The sequence below is a fragment of the Lolium rigidum genome, chromosome 6, assembly GCF_022539505.1.
Source record: "Lolium rigidum isolate FL_2022 chromosome 6, APGP_CSIRO_Lrig_0.1, whole genome shotgun sequence".
Taxonomy (NCBI): Eukaryota; Viridiplantae; Streptophyta; class Magnoliopsida; order Poales; family Poaceae; genus Lolium; species Lolium rigidum.
The window spans coordinates 336,292,220-336,315,566 of NC_061513.1; the positions used below are offsets into that span (position 1 = coordinate 336,292,220).

At 48.2% G+C, this 23,347-nt stretch overlaps 1 protein-coding gene across 1 annotated transcript; it reads right to left on the reverse strand.

Moving 5' to 3' along the window:
• Nucleotides 1–21,437: 21,437 nt before the first annotated feature.
• Nucleotides 21,438–22,515, reverse strand: LOC124664858. Its single transcript, XM_047202282.1, has 2 exons — nucleotides 22,229–22,515; nucleotides 21,438–21,721 (listed from the first exon to the last, which is right to left on the reverse strand). Exons 1-2 carry the CDS (start codon nucleotides 22,513–22,515, stop codon nucleotides 21,607–21,609), a joined length of 402 nt encoding a protein of 133 aa, XP_047058238.1. The 3' UTR covers nucleotides 21,438–21,606.
• Between the last annotated feature and the right edge of the window lie 832 nt (nucleotides 22,516–23,347).

Genomic DNA, 23,347 nt, shown 5'->3' on the forward strand with positions numbered 1-23,347 from the left:
GCACAATCTCGACACCACCAACCTTGGTGGCGCCTAAGGAGAAGGAGCCTCTCGTGTTATACATCGCAGCCACGCCTCAGGTGGTTAGCACAGTCCTTGTGGTTGAAAGAGAAGAAGAAGGAAAACTCCATGGAGTGCAGCGGCCAGTATACTTCGTCAGCGAAGTTTTATCACCTTCCAAACAGCGGTACCCGCAGTACCAAAAGCTAGCATATGGAGTCTTTACAATAGCAAGGAAACTGCGACACTATTTTTCGGTGCACCCGATAATAGTGGTTAATGAGGCGCATTTATCCAACATATTAAACAATCCAGAAGCTACGGGTCGTGTCTCCCTTTGGGGAATAGAACTTTCCCCTCGGGACATCACATACGAAAAAAGAAAAGCAATAAAGTCACAAATTTTACCAGACTTCATCGCAGAATGGATGGATCTGCAAAATACGGGACCTCCGGATTTATCGAGAACATGGACTATGAATTTCGACGGGTCCAAGAGACTAGAGGAAGCTGGAGCAGGCGTGATATTAATATCACCCCAAGGCGACAAGTTGAAGTACGTACTACGGATGACGTTTCCAAACGCATCTAACAACGAAGCAGAATATGAAGCACTTATACATGGGATGAAGATGGCGAAAGCTTGCGGTGCAACCCGATTAAAAATCTTTGGCGACTCACAGCTGGTGGCTCAACAGGTGATGAATCAGTGTGATGCAGTCAATGATAGCATGATAGCATACAAATAAGTATATAATGAGCTTGAGAAGCTGTTTGACGGATGTGAAGTTAATCACATTAGCAGGCTCAGCAACGACGAAGCCGATGTTCTCGCAAACATCGGGTCCCAATGTCTCGCAATACCGCCTGGCGTGTTTTGGGAAGAAATAGCTGAAAGGTCAACCAAGGCGAAGAAGCAGCAGAAGAAGGAAAAAGATGAGAAAGTCTCGGAGGCTCCAGCAGTAGCAACGGAAGGTGAGGAGGAACCGCATGTGGTAATGGTAGTTCAGATCCCTTGGATGCAGGCATACATAGCATACATCTTGAAGAAAGAACTACCCGACGATCCAGTCGAAGCAAGGCGAGTTATTAGGCGTTCTAGAGCCTTTACTGTGGTCAAAGGAGAACTATACAAATGAAGTATTTCAGGAGTACTCCACAGATGTGTCACACCCGAAGAAGGACGGCTAATTTTGAAGGATGTACACGAAGGGGTGTGCGGACATCACGCAAGAAGTCGAGCTATAGTAGCCAATGTTTTCAGAGCAGGGTTCTATTGGTTAACAACAATTAAGGATGCAAAGGATATAGTACGTACATGTGACGCGTGCCAGAGATTTGCCGCAAAACCTCATTCTCCGGCAGCAGAGTTGACGCCAATACCGTTGTCATGGCCCTTTGCTCAGTGGGGTCTTGATATGGTGGGAAAATTACACAAGGCTTGGCCAGGAGGATACGAGTATATGCTCGTAGTTGTCGACAAGTTCACAAAGTGGATAAAAGCAAAGCCGATAAATTCACCAGATGCGGCATCCGCAGTCAAGTTCGTGAAGAGTATCATTTTTCGATTTGGAGTCCACAATTTCACATCTAAGGAGTTCAAAGCTTATTGCGCAGAGGTAGGCATCAAACTACACTTTGCATCAGTTGCGCACCCGTAGACCAATGGTCAAGTCGAGAAGGCGAACGGTATCATCTGCAATGGCATCAAAAAACGTCTGCTAACACCATTGGAGAAAGCTCGACACACGTGGCCAGAGGAGTTGCCCAGCGTGTTATGGAGTATTCGAACAACACCAAATACAGCGACACAAGAAACTCCGTTTTTTCTGGTTCATGGAGCGGAGGCAGTGCTGCCGATAGAAATAGAACACAACTCCCCAAGAGTGGAGGAATATGACGAGGAAACTTCCAGAAAAGCATTGGAGGATGATGTCGATGCACTCGACGAAGCTCGAGACGAAGTACTGTCACGAGTCACCAAGTACCAGCAAGATCTGAAAAACTACCACAGTCGACGTTTGCGACCAAGATCCTTCCAGGTAGGCGACTTAGTTCTTCGGCTTACGCAAAATAGCCATAAAAAACTCGAGTCGCCATGGATTGGCCCATACATCGTCACGGAAGTAATTGAAGACGGAGCATACAGAATAAAAGACAAGAAGACAGGAGTCGCCGAGCAAAATCCTTGGAACGTGGCGCAACTTTGGAGATTCTACGCTTGAAGTTGAAATATAGTCTCCTTTGTAAACATACAATGTACTGAAACGCCCGCGAGTTTTCGGATGCACTCTTTTCCTTTCAGGGCACCGAGTGGAGCTGAAAGGTTTTTAATGAGGCGGGCTCGCGGTATTGCAATATAATAAGATATTGGTGATATATATCTTTTTCGTCGACAGGCTCGGGGGCTCATAACCCGCGGCAACAATATATATATAAACTCCCGCAAAATTGTAATTCACCATGGCGTAAAAATAGCTCGAGCACTGGCCAACAAAAGGCTCGGGGGCTTGATGAAAAAGAAAAAACGTATCAAGATGCTCTACAATATAGATTGTGTTTACAATATACATAACCTCACCATCAAGAAAAATTCGACAAGGATAAATAAACTTTCAGTTGCCACCTAGTATATCATCTATGTTTACCATTTCATTGCTTGCAGCGCCAGTTCTATGTTCAGCATAGCTACCTCTCACGAAGAATTCGACATCTAGCCGAAGTAGTTCATCCATCATCTCTTCTGCTACAGGGGTCACAACATCGTTGATTTTGTCGATGTTCCTCCTCCTCTTCATCAGCTTGGCCTGGCACTTGGAGACAATTCGAGTCATGTCTAATTTCGGGTAGCAGACTTGTAGCATAATCATGGCAAATCTTGCTCCAGCAGACAGTTGGGCCCGCACAAATTCATGGATTCGAGGGGCATCCCGGAACTTATCCATCAGAGCAGGAAGAGTTTCTGGCATTTTGTTGCACGGAAACATGGTGTTATAAACTAAAGACAATGTCCTCACGCAGAAGTCGAGAAAATCACGGACGTGACCCGCGCGATCTTGAAATCTGACGATTTGGCGGGTACGTTCAGGTGTAACCCAGAAATTAGAACCATGCTCCAGGGCAAGCTTGAGAAGCACATTGGACCGAGCTTCAACACGCTGATCTTCGGCAGCAGTATCCAAAAAAGAACCTATTTTCAGCGGAAGCATTAGAGAGGAAGAACAGACGGTAAAAACATAATCAAAATATGACCAAGTTCAAAGAAGTGTACCCGTCATATCCAAGCTGGAGTCGTTCATCAGTTGAAGCATATAATTTTCCCGGGAAGTAGCTTCAGCAATCATGGTTTCCTTCAACGCTAGGGCTTGCTGAACTTGTTGAACAACAAGTTTTTCCCTTTCAGACGATCTTCGAGACTTTTCCATTATCATGAGAGCTTGTTTTTTCATCGACTGCAGTTGTTGTCGAAGATCGTCCAACTCTTCATTCTGTGCAGCACTTGAAGAACCTTAAAATAAACTCGACAACGAAGGCCTTTTTCGAGTAGGACGCAGCGGGTAATGCATCCGAAGAACGAGGCACCATAGTATAGTTGTCAAAAATCAACTGGAGAGAAATATTTCGATATCAATAATTCAGGAAGATAGCTTTTCATTGATTGGTTCAGATATTTACATGGGCACTACAAAAGAGGGTTCCTAGTGAACCAACGGGGCAGTTGTCGGCAAAGCTACTGCGGCGACACTGAAAAAAGAAAAAGAACAAAACAAAATACAAGGACAGGACGGTCTACTTGACCTCTGGCTTTGTCGAGCTAGGGGAAGGAGTTGGTTTGCATCCAAGGAAGGAGAGGATATTCTTCGAGTTTGGCTTGGCAGCTTTAATCATAGATTGCCACTTCTTCGTCTCCATCTTCCCGACGTCACCAACCTTCGTCCAATCAACAACTTGTTGGCTTTCGGCAACCAAAGCAATGGTGCCTTCAACGCCAATCTTCAAGCCCTCTTGCCGAAGACCTAGCCCAAGATCTTCTTCAGGGATGAAGTGCTGGGCCAATGCAGTGAAAGTGTCGGGTTCCTTCTTCTTCACGAAGAAGTAGGGAAAAAGCCGTAACAGCCTCGACCTAGCGTCGGCAATGCCCTGGCGTGCCTCGTCTCCATGAATTTCAAGGAGGGAGAGCGCGTCGAGAAGGCGATCACCTTCAGGATTCTCGAGATCATAATCTTGGTGCGTCTTTCCTGATGAGGAAAAATTCAACTTGTCAAAAAATGCGCAAAGAAAAGCACGGTTTTCCGAAGAAATCAAAATGGTCAGAGCACTTACTAACAAAACGTCGGCTCTGTGACTCCAAACGAGTGATGATTTCTTCTTCGCGAGCAGACTGCTGAGCTGTGTTTTCGCTCAAGGCATTTTCCGCGTCATGGAGTCTCTTTCGAAGACCCTCGACAGCGGCAGCATCTGATTCAGCCTTCTCGCGAGCTTTTTCACTTTGTTCAAGCTTGCGGGCAAGGTCATCAGCACGCTTGTTTGCCTCAGAAAGGGATTCTAGCAAAATAAAGGGTAACACAAGTTACAACAAAATAGAAGAGGCAAATCTATTCGATGAAATACAGCAAGCAGAGAATACCTTTCAGCTCATTGGCAAGATCACGGTACCCGATAAATTGGGTACCGAGACGAACAAATTCCTTCATCGAAGGCTGAAAAGTAACACGGAATAAAAAAAAGGTTGTAGAATTTCGACAACAAAAGAGTTGAAACATTCGATAGCAAAAAGAAAACAAGAAAGGCATTTACATCATCCATAAGCGGAGTCGCCGAGTTGTCGGTCAAGAGACTTAGCTCTTTTCCTTGATCAATCCTTGCTCTTTTTGGCGACGGAGCACGGGGGCTCACAATAGGACTGGGATGTCCTATATCTTGTTGTGGAGGCGAGGTTTCGTCAGCTTCAGGACGAGTCTCGGAGATAACTAAAGTACGGGACGTGCTCGTTCGAGCAGTCACATCAACAGGAGGATTTTACTCCTCGTCGCCACTATACATCAGGGAAAAATATAAGAAACAAAGACAGGCAAAATTATCGGATGCAAAGGTAAAAGTAGTTATAAACTTACGAGCTGACAGGGGCATCATCGTAAGGGTTGAAGGGTTTGTCCTCCTCTTCGGGTAAAGTTTCCTCGAGAGGGGACTTATTAGTTTTGGAGGTTCCGGAATCTGCGACATCATCTCCCTTCCGCTTGTTCGTCGGAGAAACAGCAGAGGGGAGGCAATGTGTAGATTCAGAAGCCTCAGAGTCAATCTCTCTTTCAGAGGAAGCCGCGGATTTGTGAGAACCGCAACTTCGCTCTCAGGGCGAGAAGTACCCTTGTTTTCGTCGGCAACGACGGTTCTTTCCTCAACTTCACCGCCTTCAGGAAGAGGGGGAAGGGAAGATAAAACTTGATGTTTCTACAAAGAAGACAACATATATCGACAATAAGTTATACTGGGGAATCAACAAAAATGGAAGGCGACAAATGTTCAAAATAGCAGTCGACAAGATAGCAATAAGGACAATGGAAATTTACCTTGGGGAGGGCGTTGGCGCCGCTATACGGCTCCACGCGACAGGTGGATGGAACGGCATCTTTCTTGCTAAGTGAGGAGATTCTTCGGACAAGCTTCTCCAAATCCTTCACTGCAAGATCTTTGGAGAGCCGGTCGACATCTTCCTCGCCAGCATACTTCCAGAGGGGTTCTTGCGAGCCTGCAGAGGCTGGACCCTAATCCTAAGGAAGTACGCTGTAATTTGGATACCCGATAGTTCCTTGCCACGAGTATTTTGGAGCTCGTGGATACGGGACATTAGTGCTTCTGTCGCCTTTATCTCTTCTTCGGTGGCCTCTGCGTCCCAGGAGCGGCGGCGAAGAATTTCGGAACCTCCATCGAAGGGGGCGATGTTATACTCCACCGAGTCGGGACATTCTTCATGGACGTACAACCATTTTTTGCGCCACCCTTGGACGGAGTCGGGGAATTCGACGTCAAAATATTCGACATCAGGGCGAACGCAAATGACAACACTGCCTATGTTGTAGGCAATGTGGTGGGAGCCGTTGCGGCGGAGGCAGAAGATGCGCTTCCACAGAGCCCAATTAGGGTGGACTCCGAGGAAGCATTCGCAAAGAGTGATGAAAATAGAGACATGGAGGATGGAATTGGGAGTCAGCTGATGAAGCTGCAACCCATACACAAAAAGCAAACCGCGGAGGAAATCATGGATGGGAGCAGAAAGGCCGCGGATAAGATGGTCAACGAAGCTAACCCGATATTCTATAGGAGGCGTCGGGTAGCTCTCTTCACTGGGGAAGCGCAGCGCGTCCTTCTTCTTCATCAGCCCAAGTTTCTTCATCAGGTTGATGTCCTGATTGGAAATCTTGGATCTTTCCCACTCTTCCGTTCCCAGATCTTGCGCCGCCATCTTGGATTCAGGAGTGCTGTGCCTGGTGAGTCTAGCGCGTGGTGGCATAAACAATGGCGTAGGCGTGATTGGGAGTGTGGTTGAGCTCAGGAGGTATTGGGCGCAATGGGGGATTTTTGGAGAAAGAACAGAGGTGCGGCGCGGCGAAGCGGCGAACAGAGGAGGAAGACGACCCTTTATAGGAAGCGTGTGGGTCGACGCACCGTTGGATGGAGCAGTAATGAACTTGATGGATTACACGTGGCCTAAAGGGTAAAATTGTATTTTCACGAGGATGGAACTGGACAGGCGCTACAACGCGCGTGCCAGAAAAAGTGGAGGACGTGTGCCCCCACTTGCGCAACGTGTCAAGCTGCCGCGGATTTTGGGTCCACCAGTCAGTGACAGGATAGAGCTCGTGTTTTTTAGATGAAGAGGTCGTGGCTAACGTCAGCATTGATGTCACTTTGGCAGAGGAAATCTTCGACAGCGATGATACGCAGACCGGTCAAAGAACACAAGTGATGATAATTTCGAGAGCCTTTGGTCAAATACAAGTTTTTGATCAAATGCTCGGGGGCTACTTTTGAAAAAGGAAATTTCGGGTATGACAAAATAGAAATGGCGAGAGATTATGATCAAATGCAAGAATTTGTTCATAGCCTCGGGGGCTACTCCCATCGGGAGGGCTGGTCGCGCACTGATAGAAATAAAAACTCAAAGAAAAGATGACAATATAGCGACATAAGGCGTTAAAGTATTGAGCCTACAACCAAGTACAAGTCCTTGGCTGTAGCCTCGGGGGCTACTCCCATCGGGAATGCTGTTCGCGTGCCCGATGAAATTATAAAGAGTATAATGAGCATATTTCGAGTTATACAAATAACTCTTCATATACTCCCATCGGGAAGACAAGATAAGTCATCCGTTGACTCAATAAAATGTGCTATTCCAACAGCCGAAAAAGCACTTGACAATATATTCTCAGAGCGCCTCAGTCGCGAATAATCTCTGAATGCCACAAAACTTTGCGAAGGTAAGACCCCAGATCCGTTCTGAGCGGCGTGGCACCGTCTCTGACGTCGGTTTGCTACTTTTTTCTGTATCAACAGATACGAAGAAAAATCCTAACGGACGCGTTAGGTACCCGATAAAATATGACTGGGACTTGACAGATGGTAAGACCTTAAGCGGCACTTGTCGAGTTAACACCAGTATCCCGAGATCATGTCCAGGGACGTGATCTTGAAGTAGGTTTTTGCGGATTGCCACTAGAGCAGTTAACTAGTACCTGATCCATCAGATGAACTAGCCCCAACTACCATTGTTCCTGTACAATATATAATTGTTTATCTAAAGATAGGTGATGGCTTGAAAAAGTTATTTGATGATTATAAAAGTTGGAGATTTTCCCTGATTCTTCGATTCAAGCAAAATCTCGGGGGCTACTGACATAGGCATCCCCAATGGGCCTGCCAAACATGGTACCCGGGGTTTACTAAAGGCCCACAAGTCGGAGAATATGAAGTTCGGAAGCCCAGTTAGCATTAAGGAAAGTTAGAGTTGTATTAGAAAATATAGAGACTTGTAACTTTACGGGTTGAACTCAGAAAGTCTCCCGGAATCTGTAATCTTGTGTAACACGGTATCCTCGGCTCCGCCTCCTATATAAGGGGGAGTCGAGGGACAAAGAGAGCATCGAATCCATTGTCAACATAACCCTAGTTTCTTAATCGTCGAGTACTTTTCGGCTGAAACCTTCGAGATCTACTTGCCCTCTACTTCCAACTAAACCCTAGTCTACAATACGTAGGCATTGATAAGTTAATCCCTTGTCACCGCCCGCCGCAACGAGTAGCACCTCCTCCCGCCTGCCTGCCCTCGTTTAGGGCATCTCCAGCGGCGCGACACAAACGGTCGCTGAGCGACCATTTTCCTTCGCCGTGACCGGAAATGCGTCTGGCACCACCTCCAGCGGGGCAACGCAAAGTGACCGGGCCGCCCGCGGAGACGCAAACCTGGCCGAAATATGTGCCTGGGATGCGTCTCTGCGGACGCTGCGCGGACGCGGAAAGTGTCCGCTCGCGTCTGGCGGACGTTTTGTCTGGCCCACCTGGCTGTGACCCAGCGTCGATGCGTCTTCTCCGCCAGTACTGGCGCCGAGGCATCGCTTCGGTAGTCCGCGGCCGCGTAAATGGCGATGCCTCGCGTGGCACGCGGCCGTCGCTTACCTCTGCGCACGAAGAAATGGCATTGCCACGCGTGTCGCGGCCGTCGCCCTGCCTCTGATCTATATAAACAGGGGCGGCCAGCATCTCATCTCCTCCCCGCAAAAACCCTAGCCGCCGCACAACCTCGCGCTGCTGCCGCTCAGACTCCGCCGCAGCCACCATGAGCAACGTCGGCCGCGGCCAGGCTGCCACGCCTCCACCTCCACCTACACCTCCCACTCCACCTCCCACGGCCTCGAGCTCCGACGAGGAGTTCGACTACGACGACAGCACGGTCGACCTCCTCGACCTGGTGAGGGACGCCAAGGCCTTGGCACTCGCGGAGAAGGAAGCAGAGGAGGAGCTGGCGGGCCACGCGGAGTTGGACGCCGAGCTGGAACAGCGCAGGCTGGCGGCCGCCGCAATCGCAGAGGACTCCGACTCCGAGATATCTTGGTCTTCCGATGACCCTGATGCGCCTACGCCGGAGGAGAGGGCGGCAGAGCAGAGGGCTATCGTCGAGTCTTTCGAGACGCTAAGGACGACGCCGCGAACGCGAGGCTGGAGCAGTGCTTGCAAGAGGTCGCGGCGGCGCACCGAGCCATAGCAGCCGCATGGGAGGCGGCGGAGAAGCAGACGATGGAGCGACGCAACGATGGTGTCGGCCCGTCCGGAAGCAAGTAGTCTAGTCTTCTAGATCAACATTGTATAGTTTTTATGCATTTAAATGTACTAATTTTTATATTTTTAAATGCGTTGCAAATCTAAAAATGGGTCGCCCCGATGGGAGCACACCCAAATGCAAATGGACGCACGGACAAAATATGTCCGCGGGACGATGCAAACGGACACTCGCGACCACTTTTGGGCGTCCAAAATGCGTCGCCCCGTTGGAGATGCCATTAGGAGCTGCGCTCCAACGCTGCTCGCCCTCGACCTTTCCTAGTGCCACTGGTAGAAAAAGAGGCTTCCGTCCAGCCCCATTAGTCGCGAAAGTATAGGAACCGCGACTAATGGAGTCTTTAGTCGCGGTTCGCCTCCCGAGCTGCGACCAAAGGCCTGGGCCCAGGGTGCTCGGTGGCCAGCTGGTGCACGTGAGGCGCTTTAGTCGCGGTTGGCCAGGCCAACCGCGACTAAAGTTTCCCGAAGGCCTTTAGTCGCGGTTGGCCAGGCCAACCGCAACTAAAGCCCCACCCCTACATATACCGTTCAGCCCACAGCACTTAGCCATTTGGTGCCACTTCTCTTCACAAACTTCACAAGGGGGTGTAGGTTTGCTTTTGGCTCCTCTTATGCACACAAAGTGTTTGATGAAATGCCCCAAGAGCATGAAACAAACATGATATGAAGTGTCGGAGCCACACTTGAGCTTCCTCATTTATTTTTTCCTCCTCGATCGCGGTTAGCAACTTGAACCTTTCATATATATGTGTCATTGATAAAATATGCATGTGTGTAGTTCATTGTTTAATTTCTATTGTTTGTAGCTAGTTAGTTTAACAAATGCATGATGGTTAATTATATATTTTATATAATAATAATGCAGATGAATCGGCAATGGATGTACGGTAACCGACTCTCCGGCGAGTTCACTACGGGTTTGAAAGATTTCCTCGTAGTGGCTAATGCGAACAAGCGAAGGGTTTTGTTATCTGTCCATGTGTTGATTGTAAGAATCATAAGGGTTACTCTTCCTCAAGAGAAGTTCACCTGCACCTGCTTCGGCACGGTTTCATGCCAAGCTATAATTGTTGGACCAAGCATGGAGAAAGAGGGGTTATAATGGAAGAAGATGAAGAAGGGGATGATTTCATCGATGAAAACTATCTTGATCATTTCGGTGATACTTTCATGGAGGATGCTGAAGGTGAAGGTGAAGGTGAAGTTGAAGGTGAAGAAGAGGCACGTGATGAGCCCGCTGATGATCTTGGTCGGACCATTGCTGATGCACGGAGAAGCTGCGAAACTGAAAAGGAGAGGGAGAATTTGGATCGCATGTTAGAGGATCACAAAAAGTCCCTGTACCCCGGATGCGATAATGGTCTGAAAAAGCTGGGCTGCACACTGGATTTGCTGAAATGGAAGGCACAGGCAGGTGTAGCTGACTCGGCATTTGAAAACTTGCTGAAAATGTTGAAGAATATGTTTCCAAAGAATAACGAGTTGCCCGCCAGTATGTACGAAGCAAAGAAGGTTGTCTGCCCTCTAGGTTTAGAGGTTCTGAAGATACATTCATGCATCAACGACTGCATCCTCTACCGCGGTGAATACGAGAATTTTAATGAATGTCCAGTATGCACTGCATTGCGTTATAAGATCAGAGGCGATGACCCTGGTGACGATGTTGAGGGCGAGAAAACCAAGAAGAGGGTTCCCGCCAAGGTGATGTGGTATGCTCCTATAATACCACGGTTGAAACGTCTGTTCAGGAACAAAGAGCATGCCAAGTTGTTGCGATGGCACAAAGAGGACCGTAAGTCGGACGGGGAGTTGAGACACCCCGCAGATGGAACGCAATGGAGAAAGATCGACAGAGAGTTCAAAGATTTTGCAGCTGACGCAAGGAACATAAGATTTGGTCTAAGTACGGATGGCATGAATCCTTTTGGCGAGCAGAGCTCCAGCCATAGCACTCGGCCCGTGACTCTATGCATCTACAACCTTCCTCCTTGGTTGTGCATGAAGCGGAAGTTCATTATGATGCCGGTGCTCATCCAAGGTCCGAAGCAACCCGGCAACGACATCGATGTGTACCTAAGGCCATTAGTTGATGAACTTTTACAGTTGTGGGGCAGACCTGGTGTCCGTGTGTGGGATGAGCACAAAGAAGAGGAATTTGACCTACGAGCGTTGCTTTTCGTAACCATCAACGATTGGCCTGCTCTTAGTAACCTTTCGGGAGTGTCAAATAAGGGATACAATGCATGCACGCACTTCTTACATTTGCCAAATTGTAAGAAGAACGTGTACCTTGGGCATCGTCGATTTCTTCCGAAAATTCATCCAGTAAGAAAGAAAGGCAAGCATTACAACGGCAAGGCAGATCACCGGCCGAAGCCCGCGGAACGCACTGGTGCTGAGGTATTTGATATGGTCAAGGATTCGAAAGTCATCTTTGGAAAGGGTCCTGGCGGACAATCAGTTCCGAAGGGAGCTGACGGGCACGCAGCCATGTGGAAGAAGAAATCTATATTCTGGGATCTAGAATATTGGAAAGTCCTAGATGTCCGCTCTGCAATCGACGTGATGCATGTTACGAAGAATATTTGCGTGAACCTCGTAAGCTTCTTGGGCGTGTATGGGAAGACAAATGATACAAAGGAAGCACGGCAGGACCAGCAACATTTGAAAGACCCTGATGACCGGCATCCGGAGTGGTTTCAAGGTCGTGCCAGCTACGCTCTGACCAAACAAGAGAAGGTCATCTTTTTTGAATGCCTGAGCAGTACGAAGGTCCCGTCTGGATTTTCGTCCAATATAAAGGGAATAATAAACATGGCGGAGAAAAAGTTCCAAAACCTGAAGTCTCACGACTGCCACGTGATTATGACGCAATTGCTTCCGATTGCTTTGAGGGGGCTCCTTCCGGAAAATGTTCGAGTAGCCATTGTGAAGCTATGTGCATTCCTCAATGCAATCTCTCGAAGGTAATCAATCCGAAGTTCCACCACGGTTACGTAACGGTGTGGTCCAATGTCTTGTCGGTTTCGAGTTGGTGTTCCCGCCATCCTTCTTCAATATTATGACGCACCTCCTGGTTCACCTAGTCGAAGAGATTTCCATTCTCGGTCCTGTATTTCTACACAATATGTTCCCCTTCGAGAGGTTCATGGGAGTATTAAAGAAATATGTTCGTAACCGTGCTAGGCCGGAAGGAAGCATCGCCAAGGGCTATGGAAATGAGGAGGTAATTGAGTTTTGTGTTGACTTTGTTCCGGACCTTAGGCCGATTGGTCTTCCTCGATCGCGGCACGAGGGGAGACTAAGTGGAAAAGGCACGATCGGAAGGAAATCAACGATATGTATGGACGGCCATTCTCCGACCGAAGCACACCACACGGTTCGACCAATTCCAGCTTGGTGGCTCCGTACTTTGAGAAACACAAGAATATTTTACGCTCGGACAACCGGGGAAGCCTGAATCCTGGATTAGGAAGGCCCACATGGAGACTTTCGGCAGTTGGTTGAGAAAACATTTAATGAATGACGATGATGTTGTAGATCAGCTGTACAAGTTGGGCAAGACACCATCTTCGACTATAGCGACTTTCCAAGGGTACGAGATAAATGGGAATACATTTTACACGATCGCCCAAGATAAAAAGAGCACCAACCAAAACAGTGGTGTCCGCTTTGATGCAGCAACCGAGAATGGGCAAAAGGTCACATATTATGGTTACATAGAAGAGATATGGGAACTTGACTATGGACCCTCCTTTAAGGTCCCTTTGTTCCGGTGCAAATGGTTCAAGCTAACAGGAGGTGGGGTAAAGGTGGACCAGCAATACGGAATGACAATGGTGGATTTCAACAATCTTGGATACCTTGACGAACCATTCGTCCTAGCGAAAGATGTCGCTCAGGTTTTCTATGTCAAGGACATGAGTAGCAAACCAAGGAAACGGAAAGATAAGAAAACGATCAGTACATCATGCGATGATCCAAAGCGCCACATTGTTCTTTCAGGGAAAAGAAACATCGTGGGAGTGGAGGACAAGACAGACATGTCAGAAGATTATAATATGTTTGGTGAAATTCCGCCCTTCAAAGTGAACACCGACCCAAGCATTAAGTTAAATGATGAGGATGCTCCATGGATACGACACAATCGTAAGCAAGCAGGGACACAAGGGAAGAAATGATGTGTAATAATTTATTGTACCAAACTTTATTGAATGGATCATGTGAATTATATTAACCGTGATGTGTTTGGTGTCCATTTTCGAATGATTCGATTGATTCGAGAAACCACACTGATGATACATGAAATTTGGAGTGATTTAGTCATACTCCTGCCTAGGCATATAATATGCATACTCGTAGTCTTCATAGCCGCTGCTGTTGTACTGGTAGTCGTCGCCTTCTAAGTTGCCGCCGTCGTCGTCGCTGCTGTCGTCGCTGTCGTCGGGCGACGCTCGTGGCTCGAACTGAGGGTAGCGCAGGCAGGGGATATCGCCGGCCGTGATGTAGTCCATGACGCTCTGCAGAGTCCGGCCGTACCACCATAGCCGACGGCCGGCCTCGTGGAAGTTCCCGGGAGGCAGACCGTCCTCCTCATACCTGGCGAGCGCCCTCTCACGCCGATTGATGAAGAAGGCGTCCCAAGTATGCTGGTTATCGGGATGCCAGCGGGGATTCATCCACTGCTCCGGCGCGAGGTCGAGGTAGTAGTGGTTCGTGATGGCCGCCCGATGCGCAGTACCCTGAGGGACGGGAGGGACCGGCACGCCGCCGACGCTTAGGCTCCAGCAGGCGGGGACGCGGTAGCCCGGTGGGCAAGGGTAGTTCGAGGCGCAAAGCTCCTCCACCTTCTGGTAGGTTAGAGTGGGTGCGGTGGAAGCCATGAGAGAGTGATGAGAGATTGTAGAGATGTGATAATGCTGGCCAAGCCGGGCTACATATATGTAGTGAGAAATGGCGGGAAAAATGGGAGCGGGAAGACAGGAGGCGGGAAGAAAGTGGCGGGAAGAAAGAGGCGGGAAGAAATTGGCGGGAAGAAAGAGGCGGGAAGAAGAGGAATCCAGAGCTGGTCATCTAATCTTTAGTCCCGGCTGGTGGGTGCAACCGGGACTAAAGGTGGTTTTGTATCATCTAATAAAACTGTCGGTGGGATAAGGACGTCTGGGTAAGCTTTAGTCCCGGCTGGTGGGTGCAACCGGGACTAAAGGTGGTTTTTGTGTCATCTATGAAAACTGTCGGTGGGATAAGGATGTTTGGGTAAGCTTTAGTCCCGGCTGGAGGGTGCAACCGTGACTAAAGCTATCGGCAGGATAAGAACGCGTGGGTGGACGCACTGCTCGATGAGATAAAGCATGTAGCGCACGACGCCCTGTCGGAGGAACAAGCCAAAGCCGAAGCGGCGCCGTGCCTAAAAGGAGCATCGATACGCCTTGGCAAGCAGACCAACAAGCCAACCTAGCAGGTAGGGAGAGTTTCATCCCCATGGATGAAGTAAAGTGTTGGAAAATCTCCCGTGGCGCAGCTTCTCGAAGATGTCGTCGGTGCACACGCCGTACGACATCTTCGGAAGTTGCTCCTCGGGAAAAATTTCCTGCAAGCCCGTGAAAGACTTCATCTCCTCTAACAGTGTTGGGTAAAGGGTTGGAAAATCTCCCGTGGCGCAACTTCTCGAAGATATCGTCGGTGCACACGGCCTACGACATCTTCGGAAGTTGCTCCTCGGGAAAATTTTCCTGCAAGCCCGTGAAAGACTTCATCTCCTCTAACAGTGTTGGGTAAAGGGTTGGAAATTCTCCCGTGGCGCAACTTCTCGAAAATGTCGTCGGTGCACACGCCCTACGCGACATCTTCGGAAGACAGAGGCGGCCGGGAAGAACTGGTGGGAAGAACTGGTGGGAAGAGGGAGGAGGAAAGATTTTGAAATGAATTAGTTTTATTTTTCTGAATTTTTTGATATATTATTTGTATTTTTAGATTTTGAAATGAATTAGTTTTATTTTTCTGAATTTTTTGATATATTATTTGTATTTTTAGATTTTGAAATGAATTAGTTTTATTTTTCTGAATTTTTTGATATATTATATGTATTTTTAGATTTTGAAATGAATTAGTTTTATTTTTCTGAATTTTTTGATATATTATATGTATTTTCAGATTTTGAAATGAATTATTTTTATTTTTCTGAATTTTTTGATATATTATATGTATTTTTAGATTTTGAAATGAATTAGTTTTATTTTTCTGAATTTTTTGATATATTATATGTATTTTAGATTTTGAAATGAATTAGTTTTATTTTTCTGAATTTTTTGATATATTATATGTATTTTCACATTTAGAAATGAATTAGTTTTATTTTTCTGAATTTTTTGATATATTATTTGTATTTATAACATTTAAAAATGGAAAAAATATCGAAAAAGGCCTTTAGTCGCGGTTGGCCTGGCCAACCGCCGCGACTAAAGCTCATTTCCGCGGGAACCGCAAAAATGGGCGAAAAATGGGCTTTAGTCGCGGTTGGTGTGGCCAACCGCGACTAAAGGTGTGGCCAACCGCGACTAAAGGGTACCCTTTAGTCGCGGTTGGCCACACCAACCGCGACTAAAGCCCATCCCTTTAAATACCCGCGCCCGCGGGGCGGCGCATCACTTCTTCTTCCTCGCCCGCGGAGTCTGCCGATCACCGCGCCCGAAGCGCTACGCCGTCAGGCTGCCCGACCGTCGCCGGCCGTCGCCGCACTCGACCATCGCCGCCGCTCCGCCGGAGTCTTCTCTCTCGCCGCGCCGCGCCGCCAACCACACCGTGCCTCTCGTCTTCGCCGCGCGCAAGCCGCCGTAGTGCCGCGCCGCCGCCGCCACAGATTGCCGCCGCCCGACGACGACAGCAGCGTAAGGACCCGCGCGCGCCGCCGTCTCAGATCGCCGCCGCCGCCTGCCTCGATCTCGGCCATCCGCCGCCGCTGCTGCGCGCCCTCGCCGCCGCTTGCCGCGCGCTCCGGCGGCCGTGTCCAGAGAACAAATCCACGAGAGGGAGAGAGAAGAGGGTCAGGGGGCGCCTAGCGCCGTCCCACTTTTTTTTTGTTTTTTTTGTTTTTTTTTAATTTGTAACTATAAGTACTTAACAAAAACATATATTTAACTTCATAAAAACTTTAATTAACTTAACAAAAAAATTGAACTTCACAAAAACAGTAACTTAACAAAATTTGAACTTCACAAAAACTTTAACATATATAACAAAATTTTAAATTAACAAGAAATAACTTAACAAAGTTTAACAAAAATAACTTAACAAAAGTTTGTCAAAAAAATGAACTTTACTTAACCACCGCGCGTATACGGAGGGGGCAGCGCTCGTCGCCCCCTCCGTATACGCGCGGTGTTTTTTTTTGGGACCGAGAGGGGGCAGCGAGGGTTATGTGTCCTCGGCACCGCCACCGCCCTTTCGCCACCACCCTTTCGCCACCGCCACCGGTCTCTCGGTCACGCGGTCACTGCGTCCTCCCTCTCGCCTCCCTCGTCGCCCTCTCTCTTTATATGTACAAGAGATGTGATAATGCATATACACAATTAATTTGTTTTTACTACATGTTTTCAGGACTGACATATGGCGGACGATAGAGCTGACCCGATTATGGCCAACTATGATCCGGAAGCGGAAGAGCATATATTTGGCCTCATAAACGGCGATATTCTTTATGTGCCGACCGATCAAGATGAAGAAGAGATCTCTTCTTATCTGAACCTTGACGGTCAAGATGAAGGCCGTCAGCAAGATGATGCCGAACAAACGTCGATAAACGACGATCTTCAATTGGAAGTAGCAACCACCTCCGGCGCCGAGGTATATATATACATTGAGTCTCTGGTGATACAAACTAACTGATTTAAATAAATATGTGTGTACTAACGCGCGCGACTCTCTTTCTTATTTTAGCCCTCGGCCGGATCGTCGAAACAATCTAGTATGTCGTCAAAGCGTGGCGCAACCAAGCCGATGAAACAGGGAGAAACATGTACCATCGAGGTTGTCGACAGTGCAACCGGCAAGCCGCTGGAGCCCGAGAAGAACGCCACCAAGTTTATCAACCAATGCGGAGCCGTTATTAGAGACAACGTCTCGATCACCGTGCAGGAGTGGAATGAGCCAAAGAAGGCACGTCTTGGTTTCACTTTTGTCGAGAAGAGAACAAAAAAAGATTGCTTGCAAAAGCTTATGGAACATTTTGTTCTACCTCCAGAATACAAGAAATTCGATGAGGAGGGTAACAAGATTGAGGAAAACAAGAAGAGGAGGAAGCTAGTCAAACAGTTCGCTCTTCAAAAGATGGCCAGTGCATTCCGGAAATTCAAGCAAAATCTAGCCCGTGACTATGTCAACAAGAACAAGACTCCAGATTTCAAAGGACAATATGAGAAACTGAAACATGATTGGCCAGAATTTGTGAGGCAAAAGAAATCGGAGCAGTTCATTGGAATATCAAAAAAAAATAAGGAAAATGCGGCTAAGAAGGAGTACAATCATATTATGGGGCCAGGAGGGTATCGCCTTTGGGAGCCTAGGTGGGAGAAGATGGAGAACGAGCTAAGGGCGCGAGGAATCCGTCCAGGTACGGAGGGATGGGACCAAAGGGCCAAAAGCTGGTGGTACGGGCATGGGGGAACGCTACACCCGGAGACAGGGGAGTGTGTTCACCGGAACAAAACGTTTACACCCACCCAAGCCCTTATTGACGCAATGAGGGATGCTCAAGAGGAGAAGATCAAGTTCAACAGAGAGAACGACGCGCCGACAAAAGCCCTCGGGAATCCCGAACACGGAGGACGTGTACGAGGCATGGGGAACGTTCCGTGGAAAATAGGGTTCTCCCGTAAAGATGACCCGTACGGTTACGAAGCCGTAAGAGAAAGATGGATCGGGATGCAGATGTTGTGGCGCGGTTGGTATCGGAATTCGATTCGATGAAGAAAACCGTGAGTATACTAGTACAAGAAAGATCGGCAGCTGGGGCGCATGAAGATCATCCAGCGGATCTCGGAAGCCAGCAGCGGATGAGAAGCAGCGTGGCTTCCACGGAGGCCCCGCCGGCTACTGATAATGCACCGGAGATCGATATTACTGCACCGGAGCCTCCTCGCTACCCCGTGGACGATGTAAAGGAGATGAAAGAATGTCATCTGCATTATCCAATTGGGAACATGTCCACGAAGGTAGCCATCGGCAGTGCTTTACCATGTGAGCCCGGAGCACTCCACCACAACAACCCCATTCCAGATGGCTATGCTCGTGTCACGGTGGAGGAAATAGTCCCGGGGTTTGAGGAACCGGAGATTGACATTGCTACACCCGAAGGGGAGAGAAGACTTGGAGGTGTCAAGCGCCAGCTCATTCTATGGAAAAAGAAGTTAATCAAGTTTCCGGGCGAGGCGCCAAGGCAAACAAGTCCACCCCCTCGGGTGGTGGTGGCGGTGGCGGTGGCGGTGGTGGTGGTGGTGCTTCACCTACACCTCCTTCACGTGAGCCGACGCCGCCCCCAATTCACCTCCAGCGGGTAAGCAGACGCCGCCCCCCAGTCCGCCGCGGGCGGGTAAGCAGACGCCGCCCCCCAATCCACCTCCGGCGAAGAAGCAGAAGCAGTCCTGGACTATTAACCCGGACCCTTATGTACCTAAGACCACAAAGGTACCGGAGCCATCACTGAAGCCTCTCCCCGTAAGGCCTTGGGAACGTAGTGCCGAGGAAGTCGACGCGGCCGCGACCGCTGATTATGAGAAATGGAAGGTGGACTGCAAGAAGAAAAGAGAGCCCGAGCCCAAGCCGTATTTTCTCGATGAGCAAAAGAAGTGGGCTAAGTCATTTTTGAGCACACCGTCCCAAGCCGCGAAGAATCTGCCTGACGACTATGCACGTGAACTTCGTAGGCATGCACTCATGTTGAAGGAGAAGAAAGAGCGGGCGGAGAAGCAGGAGAAGAAAGCCTTGGAGGAGGCCGAGAAAGAATTAGCAAGTAAAAAAGCGGGAAACGAGTTGCCCAGCTCGGGGAACAAAGTAAACAATCGATTGCCCCGCTCATAGTGAAAGCCGCCGGTCCGGATGCCCCCGATATCATAGCAGCTGCGGCAGCACGGGGATTGACCGTAACGAGTGCCGGAGAACAAGCGGCCAACTTAGGTATGACTCTTCGTGCGGTGTTAGGCCTTGAGGAGGCGCCAATGAGTAAACCGAGTAATTACATATGTGCGGACCGGGCCCCTCGTCGAGCCCGCGCGAGAAGAGGATCTACCTCAACAAATGAAAAATCTGGTAAATTGGTACAAGGGTTACATAAAAAATAAAAACGCCAAAGAATATATTTATGCGGAAGTTAGACATGAGCATCACTTCAAACATTACTATGTAACAATTCATCTGAGTGAATTGTTCCAGCTTCTCAATCTGCGCGAGCTCGACAAATCTATCATCGGTTGCTACGTTCCGTAAGTGATTTATTTCTACCCCATCTCGTTCATTGCCTCGCACTATATATATGTCCTAACTATATTGTTCCGTACTCTATAATGCGGAATGAAGATCAAGGAATGCGGAGTAAGGAACATCCATGATGTTGGGTTCATTGACCCACACATCGTTAATGGATATGTGTTAAAACATCACCCCGCCGACGTGGAGGAAGATCTCGTGGCGGTTTCTTGATAAGCGGGAACTCAAAAGTGATATTCTATTTCCTTACCATTTTGGGTGAGTGTTTCTGTCTTGAGCACATTCTCTTTTGTTTACTCCATGCATGGTATGTGTGGCTAATCGATGAGTTATGCATGATTGTGCATGTATCGTGTCCGCAGGTTCCACTGGATTCTGCTAGTAATTAAATTTCACGACTCCACAGTAATCGTCCACGACTCTCTGAATATGGATTCAAAGCTTTGGACCGACATGAGAAAAATGATGCAGAAGTAATTATTTTCATTCATTTGCGCTCTATATCGATCGGCCTATTTCGTTTATTTCCTAATATCAAGTAACTAATAACTCTCTTGTTCATTTAATTTTCTTTGCCTCGTAGGGTTTGAAGACGGTTCGTAGATGCCAAGGTCGGTGAGTTCAAAAAAGAGCTACATTTTATGCGGTCAAAGAGTGGGACTGGGGATATTCAGCCACCGGGGACCAATCTATGTGGATACTATGTTTGTGAGATGATCCGGAGATACACCTCCGAGCGGGTTCCGAGTGACAACAATATCAAGAGGAATAACCTCCGGATGATGCTTACTCCGAAGCTCGCTTCCGACCACTTCAAGAGGAACTAGCTCGGATGGTTCGTGAGGGAAGTCGTCGATCCTAAAGGAGAACACTATGTAGAGGACGTAGAACTTCATATGCACTAAATTATGTATGGAAACTTGTTCAAAATTGTATATGCTGGTCATCCGATATTGAATATATATTGTATATTCCTCTTGAATTCTCTTTGGTTCTAATTTCAAATTTGTTTGAAATTGTACATTCATATGCATGTATGTAGTACCGTAGAATATGTGAAACTCCTTCAAAATTAAAATAAAACACAAAAGAAATAAAACAATACAAATTAAAAAGAAACCAGGTTTAGGGGGGGGCTAAAACCCTAAACCTGCGGCGGCCTTTAGTCGCGGTTGGCCAGGAGAACCGCGACTAAAGGTCCTCCGCCCCGACGGTCGCCTGGCGGCCACGTGGACGGGCCTTTAGTCGCGGTTCGTAAGCAACCACGACTAAAGGGGGGGGGGGGTTTAGTCGCGCTTAGTTGGTCGCGGTTGCGCAACCGCGACTAGTGGCAGTTGCGAACCGCGACCAATGGCCCTTTTTCCACCAGTGTGCTCTCCGTCCCAGCTCGTCCTTATCCAGGAGCACAGCCTGCGCGCCCTTCCCGTGGAGCTCAACCTCATCGACGGCCAGTTCACCTCGTCGTCGCTGTGGGCCTCCACCTCATCCCCGACAAGACTTTGCCTTGTTTTCCTTTTTTTTTTTGAAAGTAGAACTTGTATTCAACAAACAGTAGTAAGTGTTGGAATTGATCTCATAGGCTAACAAATCGTGAGAAAAATAGGGGAGACAAGTCTCATCCCCTCACGTGCATGCCCTGATCGGGGGCATCCAATGCAATTTTTTGGTTTCGGTCCCTGTCCCCTAGCCCTGACATATAAAGAGGAGGCCATGTCCTTTTGGGTGTGGGTGATTTCGCACAGGTCAAGGACCTTGAAAACTCCTAACAACCCGATCCTAAAATGAGGGCTAAGGGGATCAGAAGACCGTCTCCACCACCGGCCACCGGGAGGGTTGTGCCTGCGGCGTCCAGGACATCTCCACCTCACCAAGCTGCTGCCCATGATCATCTTCTCCAAGCTTTTCAGCAAGCCTGCAACGAACAGGCAGAGAGGGTCATCGCTGGCCATCTCAGGTACACAAAGTCTAATCTGAAGTTGGTGTTCTAAATAGAGATTAGATCCTTATGTTAATTAGCTAAAGGCTAATAATGCTAACAATGGTATCAGAGCTAGTTTAATCTCTGTTAAAACCTTAATCAGGTCCTTCTTATGTCAATTGCTTTTGTCGTTGGCTTTTTCCCTGTTGATGATCTGGTTTTACATCTAATTGCCATGGATTAGTAGTAATGAACATGATTATTAAACTGTTCCCATGATAGTGTTCACATGCTCCCGGCTATGGACTGTTAAGTCCTGTTGATGATGTTTTAGCACTGTTCCGGTACATAAGGAATTAGAAGGAGGTGATTATGTGTCTGCAATGAAGGAAAATCATCAATTTATCAAGAACCATAATCCTTGTTTTTCCCCAATTCGGACGTTTCACTAAATCCGAATAAAGAAACTGACCAAAAAAGATAGAGAGATGGGGAACTCACGAAGGATGCAGCAACGCCGTCTTTCTCCTGTCGCAGAAGACGCGTGAAAAGCCGCCGCCGTGCTCATGGACGGACGCCTGGACCTTTGAGTCCAGCTCGTCGTCGTCACCACCAAATGAACTAGCACGGCCCGGAACTCCCTGGAAATATCCGCGACGCCGTCCGCTCCCGTCTGAGGGGACGTACGGAAGGACGCGCTCGATGCGCGGAAAGAAGAAAGACGACGAGGGGTCTCCCCGCCTCGCCGTCGCTGCTGGCTTGCCGGCACGCACCACCGCCTCACGCATGTCCGCATGACACGGCAACCGCCGTTCGACGGGGGAGCGCGCGGCCTCAGGCCAAGGCACGCCCCGCCGGCGAACGCGGGCTACCGAGACGGCATGGACGCGGGTTCTCTCGCTGCGGTGGATGGGCGCGCCTCCGGCCGCCGCATCTCCATGGCCTCCAACAGCTCGGTGTCGCGCGCGCCGTCGCCTCACTGGTCTGCTGTGGAGAAAGCGGAGAGAGGAGGGCAAATGGGGATTAGGGTTTGACCCTGATGTTTTTGTTCCGGCCAGGAAGGGTCCAGACCGTCGATCAGATCGAACGGCACAGGATCGCGCGGAGATGTTAACGGGCCAGTAAGCCTGACGGGCCACATCTAACAATGGCGTTAGGCTCAGTCTAAGTTGGCCCTTTTTCCTTGTTGTTTCTAAACGTCCGCCTGTGCAGAATGTTGTTATGGGCTGCTGCAGTAGTCTTATTGGGCCAAAAATGAATGTCTCGTTTTCTGATTTCCAGTGCATTTTTATTGCGCTATTCAAAAGTTTTTATGATGAAATTAAATGTATTGTTTAAAATCAGAGAATGCAAGAAGTTATCAGAGGATAAATAATCAGTTTTTTATTAGGAATAAATTAGAGATCTTGTTTCCCAAATTTTTAATGTGGTTTTTAATGATGATGCCCTTTTCGTGACATGTTATAATGAACTCCTATTAATATCCTTTGAGGTTGAAGTATAAGTGTTATTAAAAGGATATTAATATTGAGAACAGCCATGTGTAGCTCTCCTAAGTTTATGTCAATGTCACAATTTTTTATGAGTTATTAATATATGTCAAGATTATGAGTTTATTAA